The 15,165-nt window shown below is 37.4% G+C and overlaps 1 protein-coding gene and 1 pseudogene across 1 annotated transcript in view; both read right to left on the bottom strand.

Annotated features, from left to right (window-relative positions):
• LIMA1 (LIM domain and actin binding 1) overlaps window positions 1-15,165 on the bottom strand; it is an 81,453-nt gene that overhangs the window by 18,290 nt on the left and 47,998 nt on the right. Inside the window, exons 4-7 of the mRNA XM_045554943.1 lie at window positions 13,684-14,148; window positions 5,288-5,372; window positions 3,320-3,468; window positions 604-711 (exon numbers count right to left, since the gene is read on the bottom strand). Of these exons, the coding sequence (XP_045410899.1) occupies window positions 604-711; window positions 3,320-3,468; window positions 5,288-5,372; window positions 13,684-14,148 (807 nt within the window). The remainder of the gene's footprint in view (window positions 1-603; window positions 712-3,319; window positions 3,469-5,287; window positions 5,373-13,683; window positions 14,149-15,165) is intronic.
• On the bottom strand, window positions 4,168-4,867 carry LOC123640383 (annotated as a pseudogene).

Raw genomic sequence — 15,165 nt, 5'->3', positions numbered from 1 at the left:
CTTCAAGACTCAGCTCAGACATCACCTTCTTGAGAAAGTCAGGTTAAATGTCCTTAGATTGAGCTTTCATGGCCCTGTATACCTCTCTCACAGGACCTATCACACTGTTTTATGATAGCTAACTTATTATTCATCTCTCCTCTACTCTGTCTCCTTGCACATAAAGACCACATGGAATGGTTTGTCTGTAGTTTTTAAGCTTAGTATTCCCTATGCTTAGCATAGTGCCTACCTTTCAAATACTTTAAGTGAAAGAATGAGATTTTCTTGCATAAAATGTACTAAATATGTACTTAAGAATATACAAGTACTTTGAAGATAATATCTCTAATCAAACAGGTTTTTAAAAATCACTTCAGCTCTACACCCTCTAAGTATCTGCTGAGCAAAAGACTTTTCCAATGAAGGCACATTATTTGGTCAGCTATAAGTTGCAGAACTCCCCAGCCAAAATTATGTGACCTGCAAAAATGACAATCTGTCCTGGCAGCTGTTACCAAATTCCCAGACACCCTACAGCCTAGAGTTAGAGCTTCTAATTTTAAGCATCTAATTTAGAACACATGCCTCCTTGGCAACTGGTCATCAGACTTTTCAACCTACCTTTTCTCCTTCCTGATGAGAGATGCAGACCTCAGGACCTGGGGGCACATTCTCCTTTTGCTCCAATTTATGAATTTTGACTTCACCACCACTGGCTTTCAATTCATTCTACAAAATAAAAATAATCTGTGAATTTTTAAAAAAAATTCTCATCATTCCATTCTCTTCAGAGCACATCTATTAAATAAACTTGAAATGTTAAAAAACAAATTCTTCTAAGAGGCCTCAGGTCAAATCAACCCCCTAACTCTCACAAGCAAAACCCATTGACTAGTGAAATGACAAAAGCAGCTTTGTGGACACATATCTCAGAGTTAAATATTTGTATACTAGTCTAAAACTGGATGCTCATTAGAATACAGACACACACAGACACACACACGTGTGCACACGCACAGATCGCCCCCCCACATACAATGTTCTTGTGATTCACTCTTCTAGCAGCAGAGCTTGTGGGAGTGCAAAGCTTGTGAGTTTTATCAGAAAAGACCATTCTGGAGCAGGGGAAAGGAGATGCCAAGTGCCAAGAATTAAGAAAATATACTAACCATATATATAAAAATGCCCGCCCGGCCTGGAAAGAGAGACAGGGATGATGTATACATATAAAAACTGAATTTATATTTAATGATACCATAAAACAATCTTTTTCGTGGGACTTTCAAAAACATGTCTTTCACATAAAACTCATATATTGTACTAAAGACATACCTTATTCTACTTTCCATAACAGAGCCTCAACATAAAAAAGCATGCATTAATATTGTCATAAGGAATAAGTGTAATCACATTCTTTTCCTTGCAAAGGACACTTGGGGCAGAATATTAAAATGGACTCATCTACTAAATATAAAATCAACATAGAAGTAGATGAATATGGACATTTTCTACTTTTAGCCTGCTTGTAATTTAGTAATCGAGTACCTTTCAGTTTTCTGTGATTCTTTAGGCATGGAGGAAACAAGTAAGTTATGGCCACAGGGCCAATGAAGGGAGCGTGGCTGACTCACTCAGGTATGGTATTCTGGGTTAAGGCACACAGCTCTGGAGGTGAATCTATGAGTAGGAGCTGGCAGGCAGCACTGCAGAAGACATTACACCCAAACAACTCGTTTCTGACCCCATCTCCAAAACCACTGTGCCAAAAGTATGTGCCTTGTTACGACCATATTCTGTAAGGGGCCTGGGAAATTCTTTTGGGATGAGATAAAAAGTACTTTTTACAAGAATTCCTGAAGACTTTTCAACTCTTATAATCTCCAGAGCAGGCAAACTGTAATGCAGAAACTGTTAGGAGTTTTAAAAAAGTCACTGAACAGGTTTTCCCACTTAGGGAGTCACCTGGTCAGAATGTTTACAGCAGGAAGGGACCAAGAAGCAGCAAAATCCTGTAACAAGAGGAAATTAAGCTTCGCAGATCATCTATCTCCTGACCTGCCTTCTAACTGAAGTCTAAATTTGCTCATTTTCACACAGTGAATAACGAGCCTGTGATGTTCCACTTTGCTATTGATTTACACAAATCATCTCTTCTTAAAACTACAGTAAAAAATCAAGATGAAATTATTCATTGCCCAGCAAATGAATCCACCAATACTGCTGGAGAATTAGGTAGAGGAAAAGATTTAACTCCTGGAATGCATGTTATGATTTCTAATATGCACCAGTTTCAGTCTGCCTAGGAACAAGTAAAATTCTTCTAACTTTGTTAAAAAAATTAGAATATCAAGCAATTAATGGTTTGTAATTTGAACTCTTAAAAGAAACAAATGTTTGAAAGGTACATATGTACATGTGCGTATATGTGTACATATGAATAAATGGTCTTTAAAAGGTAATTTCAGTTAAGAAGTTCCATAGTATCAGCTTGTCAGTTAAGCACAGGACGATGTAAAATGAAAAGACCCTTTTTTCTATTTATAGTATCAAATTTTCACGCTTACTGAGCATGTCATCTTCTTGTCATTTCTCCCCCTTTTTCTTATCCACTATTCTACCTCTTTAGGAAATCATTTCATCATAGGATTAAAGATTAAATAGACCATATATGATATGATTACTTTATATGAAATGTCCAGAATAGGCAGATACATAAAGACAGAAAGATTAGTGGTTTCCAGGGTATGACAGGAGGGGGCATTGGAGCTCGCAGAGGTATGGGGCTTCTTTTCAGGGTGATTGAAAGGTTCTGCAATTAGGCAGTGGTAATGGTTGTATAACCTTGTGAATATACTAAAAATCACAGAATTGTATACTCTAAAATGGTGATTTCCATTATGTGAATTATATCTCAATAAAATACAGCAAAAAACATCCCACATTAACGTTGAACGCATCTGCTATTTCTCACCAATATTCTTCCTTCTTCCTTCAAAAACCAAAATAAAATAAGTGTTTCTGTTAAAACTAATAAAACACTACTTCTTTAATAACAACAAAAGATTAAGTAGAAGATCTAGGAAAACTCTCAATGACACGGCTGGCTGAGAAAAAAAAAAATAAGTGGGGTGGGAATGAGGACTAGGAAAGCAAAGTCAGGATTAGACCATGGTAAGAATTACAAATGAAGTGAGGGTAGTATTTATGTGAAAAGAGAACGGTTAGAGAACCAGGGAAAGAGCCAGGGCTCACACATAAGGGTCTGGGTGACATTTCCTAGTCCCAGTACTCAATGACCATTTGCTAGATAAGTGAGTGAATGATGCAGAACACATACTGTGTAGTTGGTTGAACTGCTTTGTTTGGACACAGCTGCCTGGTACTTGGCCATCCGATCCTTTATGGAGGTTTCTGAGAGGCGTGGGAGTTCCAGATTTCGCCTACTCTCATTTTTTTCTGAGTTGAATGAAGAAGATGACAATTGTCCTGGAAGCATCCAAATAACATGTTTTATTAGAAGATAAAACCTGATTCAAATGATTTCAAGATTCTACATTTTGGGCTATTGTAATGTAATGGCCAATTTCTTCTATTACAAGTACAAAGAAGGGAATTAGGAATATTTTTGTCATTTATAAAGTAATATTCACTCACTTTCCTAACATTAAAAGGAGAACCCTTACCATTATTGAGCACTGCATATTTTAGAACTCGATGCTGTTTTAATTTGCATTTCTTTGATTACTAGGAGGCTGATAATTTTCCTGTGTTTACTAATGTTTTCTTTTGTGAAATGCTTACATATGCCCCCTCATAATTCCATACTCTCAAGGTGTTAACGTTACCACTGGTAATACATGATAACCAATTTTTTTTTTCAATTTTAAAGCAGTCACTGTTTATTAACTGAGAAGATTACAAAAATAATCATGGTAGACACCATAGCTCATCCTTTAAAAAAAAGGAAAATAGAGACTAGGCCTCTCTGTCTCCCAGGCTGGGCTAGAGTGCAGTGGCCCGATCATAGTCACTGTAACTTCTAATTCCTGGGCTCAAGCCTCCCACCTCAGCCTCCAAAGTAGCTGGGACCACAGGCACACACCACCATGCCTTGCTAATTTTTAAATTTTTTGTAGAGATGGGGTCTTGCTCTTTTGCCCAGGCTGGTCTCAAACTCCTGAGCTAAAGTGATCCTCCCACCTTGGACCCCCAAAATGCTAGGATTACAGGTGTGAGCCACTGTGCCTGGCTAGTTCATCCCTCTAATAAGCCTGTTGATCTGGTCTTCTCTGTTGTCAGCATCTCCACCCTCTAAAAAATGGCGGTCTTTTTCTTCATTCCACCTTGAGGAGAAGATAATTTGAAGGACCACAGGAAGTTACTTGTTTTTGAAGCATTTTCTAACAGTACAGATCTCATGAATCAGATCCTTCATGCAGACGATACCATATTTATGAAGAGATCAGGCATTCAAAGTGTTATCTGTCAAGACAATTTACTTCTTATTGATTTTGCCAAAATCATGTTTACCTACAAGCAATATATGGTTCTACAATCCTCAGCACGTTAACTGAAGTCTTATTGAGTTTAACAAAGCTTCTATTGAAGCTTTGGTGAAGGAGAAGCTGCAACACCTTTCGGACCTTTGGACTCACACCACTGATATCTCTGATTCTGATGACAAATGCCTGCCAATTTGCATTCTGCAGGTACATAGAAGTTGCCAGCTTTTCTTGCCATCCTAGCCATTCAAACCACAGTTCTGTACATCTGCTTGGATTCCTTGTGCCAGCACTTAGTGTTTTCATAGATAAGCTTCTTCTTTGCCTTTTGAAGCATCTTTTGGGCAAACTTCTTTTCAGGCACTAGACCTTCAGCTCTGCAAAATTCCTTCACTTTTTCTTAAGGGTTCTGGCAAAGCAGGAACCTTTGTTTTCTTCTCTTTGACACCCTCATGATTCCAGCCAGAAAAGAACAGGATAATCAATCTTGATAGGGCACATAGTCCATCTATTGAAGCCCTCAAACCCCATGTGACCATGGAGCCAAAACTGACTGTAGCACTTCACTTGTAAGCCCTCAAAGGTACCCTTAGGTTACCACAGGTTACCATTGACAAGGATAGTTTAAAAAGACAAGAAATGCCATTTATCGAGAGCAACAAGATTTGAGAATGGCTTGTATAACAGACTTCCTTTTAATTTGTGTCAACCTTCCTTTAAACGCATGGGCTTTGAGTCCAAAAAGAATTGCTACTAATGAGTACTTCCTAGAGGACTTCACACACATGCAACTCCCTGCTTACCTGGGCCTATTTCCAAGTCATCCAGAGAATAGCTGTTTTCAGAGATCCTCCTTCCACCAGCACTTCGGCTTTGGGCCCGAAGAATCTGTTTGGAAAACAAACCCAACAATAAGCTTTGCAGAAAAGATGGTTAATCTTGAGGCAATGTTCAAAAAGGAAGCTTGCAAATCTCCTTTATAAATAAAATCTAGAAGAGATGAGATTTATATTGGTTTTTATATTCCATAGATTTTTAAAAGATATTATAAATATCAAGCACTACATATTCACAGGTGCCCAGGGAAAAATAAGTAACTCCATATATGTAATGCTCTCTGCTAATGATCACTGCCTAACCAGCAAGCTTTGTAATATAAACAGTCCTTGGAGGGGAATCCTCACATCCCAGACGATAATGACATGTCCTCCAAACTGCCAAGCCCTGATGGCAGTATCTGCTGTTTCCTTTCTTCTTCCACTTTATCCCTGCTGCTAGTGCCTTGGTTCAAGTCTTCATCATCTTTTCCCTGGACTATTGCATTACACCTTTTTAACTGGTTCTTCTTCTTCCAATCCAGTCTCTATGATGCTGCTATTATCTCAAATAACACAAAGTAATTATCCCAAAATATAAATCTATTAATATTTTACTCTCCTGTTCAAAATTCTTTCAGAATTCCCAGCCAATCCTTGAATTAAATCCAAAGTGCTTAGTATGTCACAGAAATCCTGTTCTGGATCTGGTTCCTACCTACTCAGCTTCCTCTCTAGGTATTCTCCCCGTCATCCTTTACCCTCTAGGAAAAGCAAATTGCAGTGAGGTCCCTGATACTGTAAATGAGGTTCCTTCCACCCAGATTACCTTTTGTCTTTCTGTTTTCCAGCAAACACCTGTTCCTTTAAGACTAACTGAGTGTATGCAATATGAGGTCTGACCTACCTCACTTACATAAATTTAGGTAATCTTTTCTCTGTTCCCAAGGCATCTGGTCACATTTCTGTTACAATGTTTATCAAATTGTTATGTGACTGTCCTTCTACTGGACTGTAAACTCACTGAGGGACTATAGTGACCATGCCTTTTCACCCATATATTTCCAGGACTTAAAAAAAAGCAGATGGTACAGATTTTTTGAATACAGTATTTTGTGATTCCTATAAATCACTACATTTGTATTGCTCATATCTAGGGTAGATCTCTAATTAAAGTTATAAATTATAATTTTTAAGACTGGAAAAGTAACTCAAGAGAAAGCTATTTAGTGTCAAAGAATATTCCCAGACATAGTACACAGGGCGTATGTCATGTTTATTTAGCTTGTAATGACAGCCTTCGACCAGATTCTATCATTCAAATCTCAATTTATTTCCAGGCAACCTAAAATTATAGACATCTGAAATCCAGTATGACAGGAGATAAGAATAAAACACTTAGCACCCTTTTGAATTCAACATTAGTAAATAGTTATTAAACCTTTAAGTTCAATGGTTTAATCAACTTAACAATAAAGTTTAAGAAAGTAAATTATCACTTTTACAAGTTTTTTTTACACCCCCTGCCGCCACAGATAGAAAATGTCACTTCAGAAATCAGAACCAAGGATTGGTTTGTTTGTACCACACCAAGAAGAATAGTTTCTTACAAATTCAGTATACATTTACTATAATTTATCTTCAGTCAGCTTTGCTATTTACATTAGTGAGTCTATTTTTAAAAAAAAAACTAAAATAATCTGTAGCAACTCTAACCCTGCCATATCATACTCAGGCCAGTGGCACCAACATCAACTGCATCCCTACGACTCCCACTACTCCACACACTCTTGCTCTGGGAGCACCTCCCATCTGAAAATAAAGATCTTCAGCCACGGAGGAAAGATAGGTGTGGCAGGACACCCTGCATCTACATTTTTTCTTTTGTTTTCAAACACTTTTCATTTGCTGATCAGTAGAATAAAGAAAATTCCACAGATTTATCCCAAATGCTGCTGTACTATAAGATAACCGCTACAAAAATTAGAATTCTCAGGACTCAAAAAGGGAGAAAGCCTGGAGATGTACTTTTTTTTTTTTTAACCAAAAGGAAATGCATTCTGCATTCTTAATACAGGTATTCACATTCTGTCAAAGGTAAAGTTGAAGTACAATTCCACGAATATGTGTTACATGTTGCAACCTGCAGAGAGCTCAGTTCTGTCTCTTTAGTTCTAGATACATATCCCTTTGCAGTCCTGTGTGAAGCCCCTTCACTGGTGTTATTGGAAACACAGACATTTAGAACCAGAACACACATCCTGCCAGGGCAGAGGCTTTCTTTGCTTTTAGATGCATAAAATTTCCCATCTTTGGTAGCTTTTTATTTAAATCCCTGGGTTAAATAAAATAAAGGCCTGTGTTTTTTTTAAAAGCCTTTTGATCCACAGAGGTATCAATACTCTGAATTATTTTCTTTCAAGTACTAAAAAAGTGAATGTGCAAAGCTATTTGGTCTTAGAGAGAACTGTATGAAATTCCGTTATACTTGACTGTGGTTCTGAGGAGCTCCGAGATAAAACAGATTTAATGAGATCCCAGGTGAAGCACTGAGCATTACTTTCAATACCTTTCACTTCCAGACCACTCAACCATTAAGAATAACAAGATCTCAAAGGCATTAAGATGAATTTTATGATCTACATTTCACAAGTGGTAATCTGCAGCACAGGAAGAAGGAGGGGTTTCCTCCAGTTTTTCTCAAGGAAGTAAAGGAGCACAAAACAAAAACACGCAACAGGAGTTCTAATACCCAAAATACTCTTCTGTGATAGACTTTTTATCACATGTCAGTGCTTTTTACTCAGACACTTGAGGGAGCCTTAATCATTATAATGTCAAGGAAAGAGAAAAAGACAAGACACTCTAAGATTTTCCGGAATTTCCTAAGGCTTGGCCTCACCCCACCCCACAAGTCCTCCTTCCTGTCAGCTGACCATAACTCTCATTAATGTGATGCCTCTTAAATATTTTTTGTAATCCATAAATCAAACACACCAAGTACCAATAAAAGGATAAGAGTTTGGGGCTTTTGGTCTGCAGTCTGCACAATTTCTTTTTTCTGTAATTTTTTAAAAGAAATAAAATTTGGTACGTACTAAATAAGTCACAAAGCAGGATTTCCTGTCTCCTCTACCCCTATTTTCAGGAAAGATTCTCTTTAAAAGCTGATTCTCAACCCTTCAATTTACTGAGAATCTCCTACCTTACTCAGCCATTTCCTTCAACCTTTCAACTTTGACCTTCCTTTAGACTCTCATCCCTCCACAGTGGAGAAGGGTGGCTTTTAGGGGAAAATGGAACTTTGCTGAATTATATGCATGGGGATCATGAGGTACAGATAAAACCTAGCCTTCATTTCTCAAAGTACTGAAGATAAAAATTTCCTTCTTCAGGAAGAAGGAAAATGGAGTTCATGTAAGTAAAACAATACACATAGAAAGAGCACTAATCTCCAGGTGGCAGGATTTCTCTACATTTTCTGCATTTCTAAGCATTCTACAAAAATTATGTGTTAGTCTTACAATTAGGAAAAAAGAAAAGGAAGGAGAGTAATATTTCATATCTATTAAATTAATATAAATAGATAAAAATGATAAAAACCAAATGCTGATGAAGCTTTGAGGAATGTGTCCTTAGATTGTGCTAGAAGTATTAGAAAATAGTACTATCTTTGACAAGAAGCTGAAAATATGTAAGAATAAATAAATAAATCATATCTTTTGATGTAAGAAGAATGTTTAATGAATTACATCTTTTTTTCTACCCCTCCCCACTCAAATTACAACTTTTGACTATGATAATATCACTTCAGTAATACACTCCAAAGAAAATAAAAACAAAACATTTCTGCCAAGATGCTTAGAGCTTTTCTATTATGCTAGAAAAGAATCTAATTATTGGAGAATGATTAAACAGTATAATGAAATGTATTGCCATAAAAGGATAACTACATGAACTAGGAAGATACGTAGGAAAGAGTATGTGAAAAAGCCCAAACAAAAAATAAAGAACACAAAACAATGAGCATACAGTGACCAAAACTATCTAAAAACTAGTTATGTAATGATAAAGACCAAAAAGGCTCAAGAGTCTTGTGCACAACTGATGAGTTACTCTTTTTTTCCTGGCTTACTTGGCCTTTTCTTCTCTCTTCTAGTGAAAACAGAAGAAAAAGCTGTGTGTGTGTTGTTCAGATGACTATTTAATTTACATGATAAGAATAAGAAAAAGTTCCAAACCTATAAGCTTCTGGAGTTTTAGCACACATTTCTTGCATTCCAATGTATTTCTTCTGTTCATTGCCATGATGCTTTTCAGTTAAACATAAAATGTGAGAAGAGGGAGAGCTAATGTCTTTGTTGATATGTTTTCAATTTTTCCTAGTTTCCTTAGATTTCAAAGACGTGTAGGGCCATGCCAGTTGTTTCTATCCAATAAACAGTTATGTTAATATCCATGAAGATAATGTTATATGGTAGGAGTACTAAATTTCAGTCCTGTTCTGATTTAATTAGCCACATGACATTGGGCATATCAATTAACTTCTCTGACCTCATCTGTTCTCATCTGTTAAATTGGGATTGTAATATCCTGACTGAGAGCAGTGAGCTGGATTAAATAACCTCTTAAAGTCCCTTATGGTTCTAGGATCTATATGTCAACAATTTTGATGGGGATTTCTAACTCATTGTAACTCACTGATGAGTTAGAAAGCTAGAGGAAATGACTCTTTATTATATTCATCTGGATATATACCTATGTTGTCTAATTCAGGAGTATAATAGCTGGAAGATAGAGGTGGTTATGTTAGTATTTGAGGGGGCCAAAATGACTTCATCTGCCCCCCAAATATCACTATGGCATTTCTTTTTTCTAGTAATAGTAATAGGTTACATTAATTCATCTACCACACATTCACTCATAGGAATCAGAACCATCATATTCAACTAAACCACCTGACCAGAATATCCTATCTGACCTGAATAAGCTATCTATTTACCAAAGATAGAGAATAAGTTATCTGAGTCATTTTATTTAACAAATACAAATTATTGACCACTGGGGGATAAAAACATGCTCACTTTGAAGGAAATTATAGGCTGGGGAGTATACAGATTCATACATGACTGTTATAGGGAACATGATATAAGTGCCCAAAAAGAAGTAAAAAGAAAATTCTATAGGAAGAAGAGAAGGGTGAAGTTAATTTTATTTGGAAGAAATTGAGGTAAGCCTTCACAGTCTTGACAGAACTTCAGGAGTAAGATTCAAAAGGTAGTACTTGGGGGATGGGCATGAAATTGAGAGAATGAAGAGTAATCCAAGGTTTGCATATACAATTGTCTATGAAACTAAAAAGACAGGTTGAGCTCAGACTATAGAATACCTCAGTATTAAATATGGATTACTTTTGAGGCATCAAAAGTTCCTGATCAAGGGTAACATAATTTACAACTATGTTTAGAAAAATAAATAGCGACGGTGTGGAGAAAGGATGGGAAGAAAGAAATGAGAGGCCAATGAGGGAGGTTCTGGCAACATTCTAGGCAAGATGTGATAAGGCCAAACCGTGGAACCAGATATAAGACCAGAAAGAATAGCCCATATCTGAGAGATGTCTAGAGGGTGGGCTTATTTAGAGGGCTTAGTAAGTGACTGACTTGGGGAGGAGGAGGCAGGCAGGGAAGAACTGATTCCGAGACTTATAGATCAGAAGACTGGGTGAATCATGATGCTTTAAAGGACACTAGGAGTAGAGCAGGTTTTGGTTGGTAAGATAATGGATTCTTTTTTAGCCTTCTTGAATTGGAGGGCCTAAGGGGTATTCACAAAGAGATGTCTGATCTGGCAGAAATTCAGAAATATAGGGCTAAAGCTTGGGTTAAGATTTCAGGATTAAAATCTACAGTTGGGAACCACCTCTTTAGAATCAAGGAAACAAATGAGACTACACAGGGAAAGAGAAAAAGACAAAGCAGAGACCGGGAAGAGAAATAAGCGGACAAGAACAGAATCCATCTCAGACAAAAGGGAGCAAGAGACACTAAGTGGAACTCAAGCCAGTCAACTTCACCTCCTGTAAATAACTCTGATAAAAAGATTTAGGAGGTTGAGACATTAGACCATGTATTTCCATTGACTATGTGCTCCTTCATCCCACTCCCCTAGTTAGTTGAGATTCAGTCCGGTTCTCTAAAATTCAATTACAGAACCAGAGTCACACAATTTGCACCCAATGTATTCGTTTGTCACACTGAAGGACTAATTTGTTAGCTCTGAGATATACATTCTTGTATAATCCTGCTCCTGAAAGGATTTCTAGTGTCCTTACCATATTTCTCAGAGCTTCCTTACAAAGATCCAAATAGGTAACTTCTTATGAAAGACTCATGCCTGTTAAAGCTGAAATTAAGTTAACAATAACCATAATCTAGTTTCGAGCTCAAACTGATTAGTTATTTCTTAACCTAAAGTAGACCAAACTTTTCTTGACGGTTATTAGATAAAACTTTTTACAGTAATCTAGGCTGTTTTCAACATGGATAATGATGCTCGGATAGAAACAGCTATAAAGAACCAAGGATGGCTATGCTTTGAACTCCCTAAGCAGTCCATTAAGTAATAAATGACTAATCAGGAAATAAAAAATGGTACACACACAAAAACAACCAAACCTAAAGATGCCCAGATGAATCTTAGAACTCTTCCATCTTCCTATACCTTTAGCAATCAAGTTGCCCAGTGCCATCAGCGATCCAGTAGGATCTTTATATGGGGAGTATGGAGAGCCTCTCCCACCAGGCATAAAGAGATAGGCTTGTTCTGACCTATCTCTCCCTAGACATTTATGAGAAAAAGTTTCTCACCAGATCCTTACACATAATCAGCATTTTTGTTTGCTGCAGTCCCAGTCATTTCCTACCTTAGGCCAGTTTTGACATGCACCAGCCTTTTGCACTGAATCTACATTGTGTGTACTGGCATGACATCAGCTGTCCTGCCCCTAGCAGGGTCTGCGAGGAGGAGACTTACAATGGTGCTTTGAGTCATAACAAAGCCCCTTCCTCTCTATTTAAAGATTTCTGACATTTTTCCCTTCTATTTAAAATTCTTCTTCCTATTTAAATAAAGGAAACATTTTTTAAAACCATAAAGGGGAAAGAGGGAGTTGGCAGGACTAAAAAACTAAAAACTGAGAGGGAAGAGTTTCAGAAAAGTTACAAAACTGCTTTGTGGTTAAAACTCTTGCCAGCTGGTTTTAAAGAAAAGATAGAACAAATCTCCAAAAATTCTTTCTGTGTCTTCAAACATAATCCCAAACACTCAAGAACTTTTCTAATTCTAAGCAGAGAAGTGACTGGCACTGCTAGTTATGGGAAGGGATTGACAATGTCAAACCTAACATAACTGAGGACTACAGGATGAGTTATCTATATTTTTTTAATCTCAGAAAGACTGCTTCAAACTATTTACAGATACAGGGATTTGAGCCAAATATTTAGCTTAAAAAATTGAGCTTTCCTATCTAGATGGAATCTAGAGTAAATGATGGCTTTGCTCCCCCTCAGATCTGTTTATTTCATTATAATGACTGTTGTAACAAACCATCCCTGTGTACAAAGCCAGATATGTAGGAAAGTATGAGAAAACTGGAAAAATTTACCAGCTCTGTGGCCTCTGGATTGTGTTATAAATCACCAGCATATGTAACTCATTTTCTAGTTAAGTAATTCCCTCTGGGGACTGGGTCTGCAATCCACATGAAGAATCAAATTTCATTAGCAGTTGTAGGAAAATGCAACCCGTGCATTTGCAAGTCAAAACTCCTGAAAGTATTGCTAGTCTGGCTATCTTCATTGATTTTTCCTGGGAGAGGATTTTAGCTGATAGAAAACATTTGTTGGAAGGCACAGATGAGGAAGTTGAGAAGAAGAGAAGGGATTCAGCTAGCAAAGAGACAAGCAAGCCTCAGTCTTAATGTTAAACTCTGGCCTTAACACTCAGTCTGCAGCTGTGTCCAAGCAGAGAGAGATTCAGCAAGTAATTCCACCCCCCAAAACTCCACATGACAAAAGGCACAGGAAGACAAATTAAAAGGGCAAGTGTACAAAAACACACAATCCAATCAGTATCAAATTTTCTTCATTTCTAGATATTAACTTGAATCTCAGTGTGAGCTGGATTTAACAGGAAATTGAGTTGCAGACTCGCAATTCTTAGCATCTATGTAAATAATTCATTTGAGACTTATTAACTCATCTAACTCAATCAAAAGACAAACTGACCACATATTTGCCTCTACTCAGAACGTCTAGATTAGAAAAATCTTTGTTTAGAACTTGAATTGGCTTTCTCAAGTTTTAAACCCTCCCAAGTCTTACCTTGGTTTGAGTCGGTTCACCTTTCTCAAACATCATCTTTAGCCTGTTCAGTGGAACATTATATTTCTCAATTTTGCCTGAAGCTTCTGTGTTTTCACTGATTTCAGACTTTTCTACTTCATGCCTGGATTCTCCCAGACAATTTTCCATTTTTTTACTTTCCGTTGAGTGGTCTTTAAGATCCTCACTGTTCTTGATGCGGGGATGCCGATACTGAATATGGGCTTCAGGAGATGACCCGAATTTAGGTCTGGGGTGAATTTGCTCCTCTTGATCAGCTTCGGCTCCAGAAGCAGTGTTGCTTGTCACTTGAGCAGGAGGATGGTCGACTCTGTGCCTGATCTCAGTGCTGCTGTTTCGAAAAGAGTCGGTGTGAGACTCTGTTCCCAGCCCTGGGTTCTCCCACTTCTTCTTTAGCACAGTCAGGGTCCCCCTTCTAAAGTGCTGGGGAAGATTCTCAGTGTTCTAGAAGAAGAAGTAAGTGCCAGTTATAACTTGCCTGCTGAAACGTTCCAACATGTTGCTCTTTGTAAAATGAAAGTTAAAACTCCAAGCTGCTCCTGGTCCACTGCTGTTTCAGACAGCTGTGAACAGTTACAGCCTTGCCACATGGAGAAAGCATCCACCCCAGGAGAGGGAGAGGGGAAAAGAGAAAAAGTCAGGAGCTGAAGCAGGAAGTGATAAAACAGGATAGCCTTATAAGGACAAAATGAGAAGAAAGGCGAGTCCAGCTCTAATGATAGTTGCATGGGAGACAAGAGATTTTTATCCAAAGATTAATGGTGAAAACAAGAAAGAAAAAGCAAAATACCAGGCACTTTAAACTCTGTAACTGTGCATTAACAAAAGTTCATTATTACCTGCTTTTTTTTTTTAAATAAAACAAAGATGCAGCAAAGCTGAAACTATACATAACCAATAATTATGGGTAGGAACATCAAAAATTGAAACTATTTGTAGAAACCTAAAGAAGTCACCAGACTTTTCCAAGTATTTGCATAAATATTTAGTTATATCTGACATAATTTACATGCATATGAATAGGCAAATTTTATTTTTACCTGAGAATCCTTTTTTTCCTGCTCTACATGTTTACCCATGTATAAAGTCTTAGTTATCAGAAAATTCACTGTTTTACAGATCCTTTGGTTGAAAAATATGCAGACTTCAAATGAAAACACCACCGTGGCTCACTTTCATGATCAAAGGCCACACATTTACGCGTCTAAGAGACCCACTTTTACCTGGGGCCAAAATGGAATTAATTTATACATAAGACAGATTGAAAACAACCTGGACATTGCCTATTATTGTTGTTCTACAATAATAGAAGAAATATGCTTGCTGAAGTGCAATTAAATGCTTGTACTTTGAAAGTACTGTACTCCTAAATAAACTGAACAGCACCACCTTCCCAACAAACTGCAAACTCCAATACCTTCTTATTCTCCATTCCTGTAGTCTGTGACTCACCGGTCTTTC

Source organism: Lemur catta, chromosome 6, assembly GCF_020740605.2.
Source record: "Lemur catta isolate mLemCat1 chromosome 6, mLemCat1.pri, whole genome shotgun sequence".
In the NCBI taxonomy this organism is placed as follows: domain Eukaryota; kingdom Metazoa; phylum Chordata; class Mammalia; order Primates; family Lemuridae; genus Lemur; species Lemur catta.
Note: the sequence above shows the minus strand (reverse complement) of the source record. Positions and strands in the feature narration are given on the sequence as shown.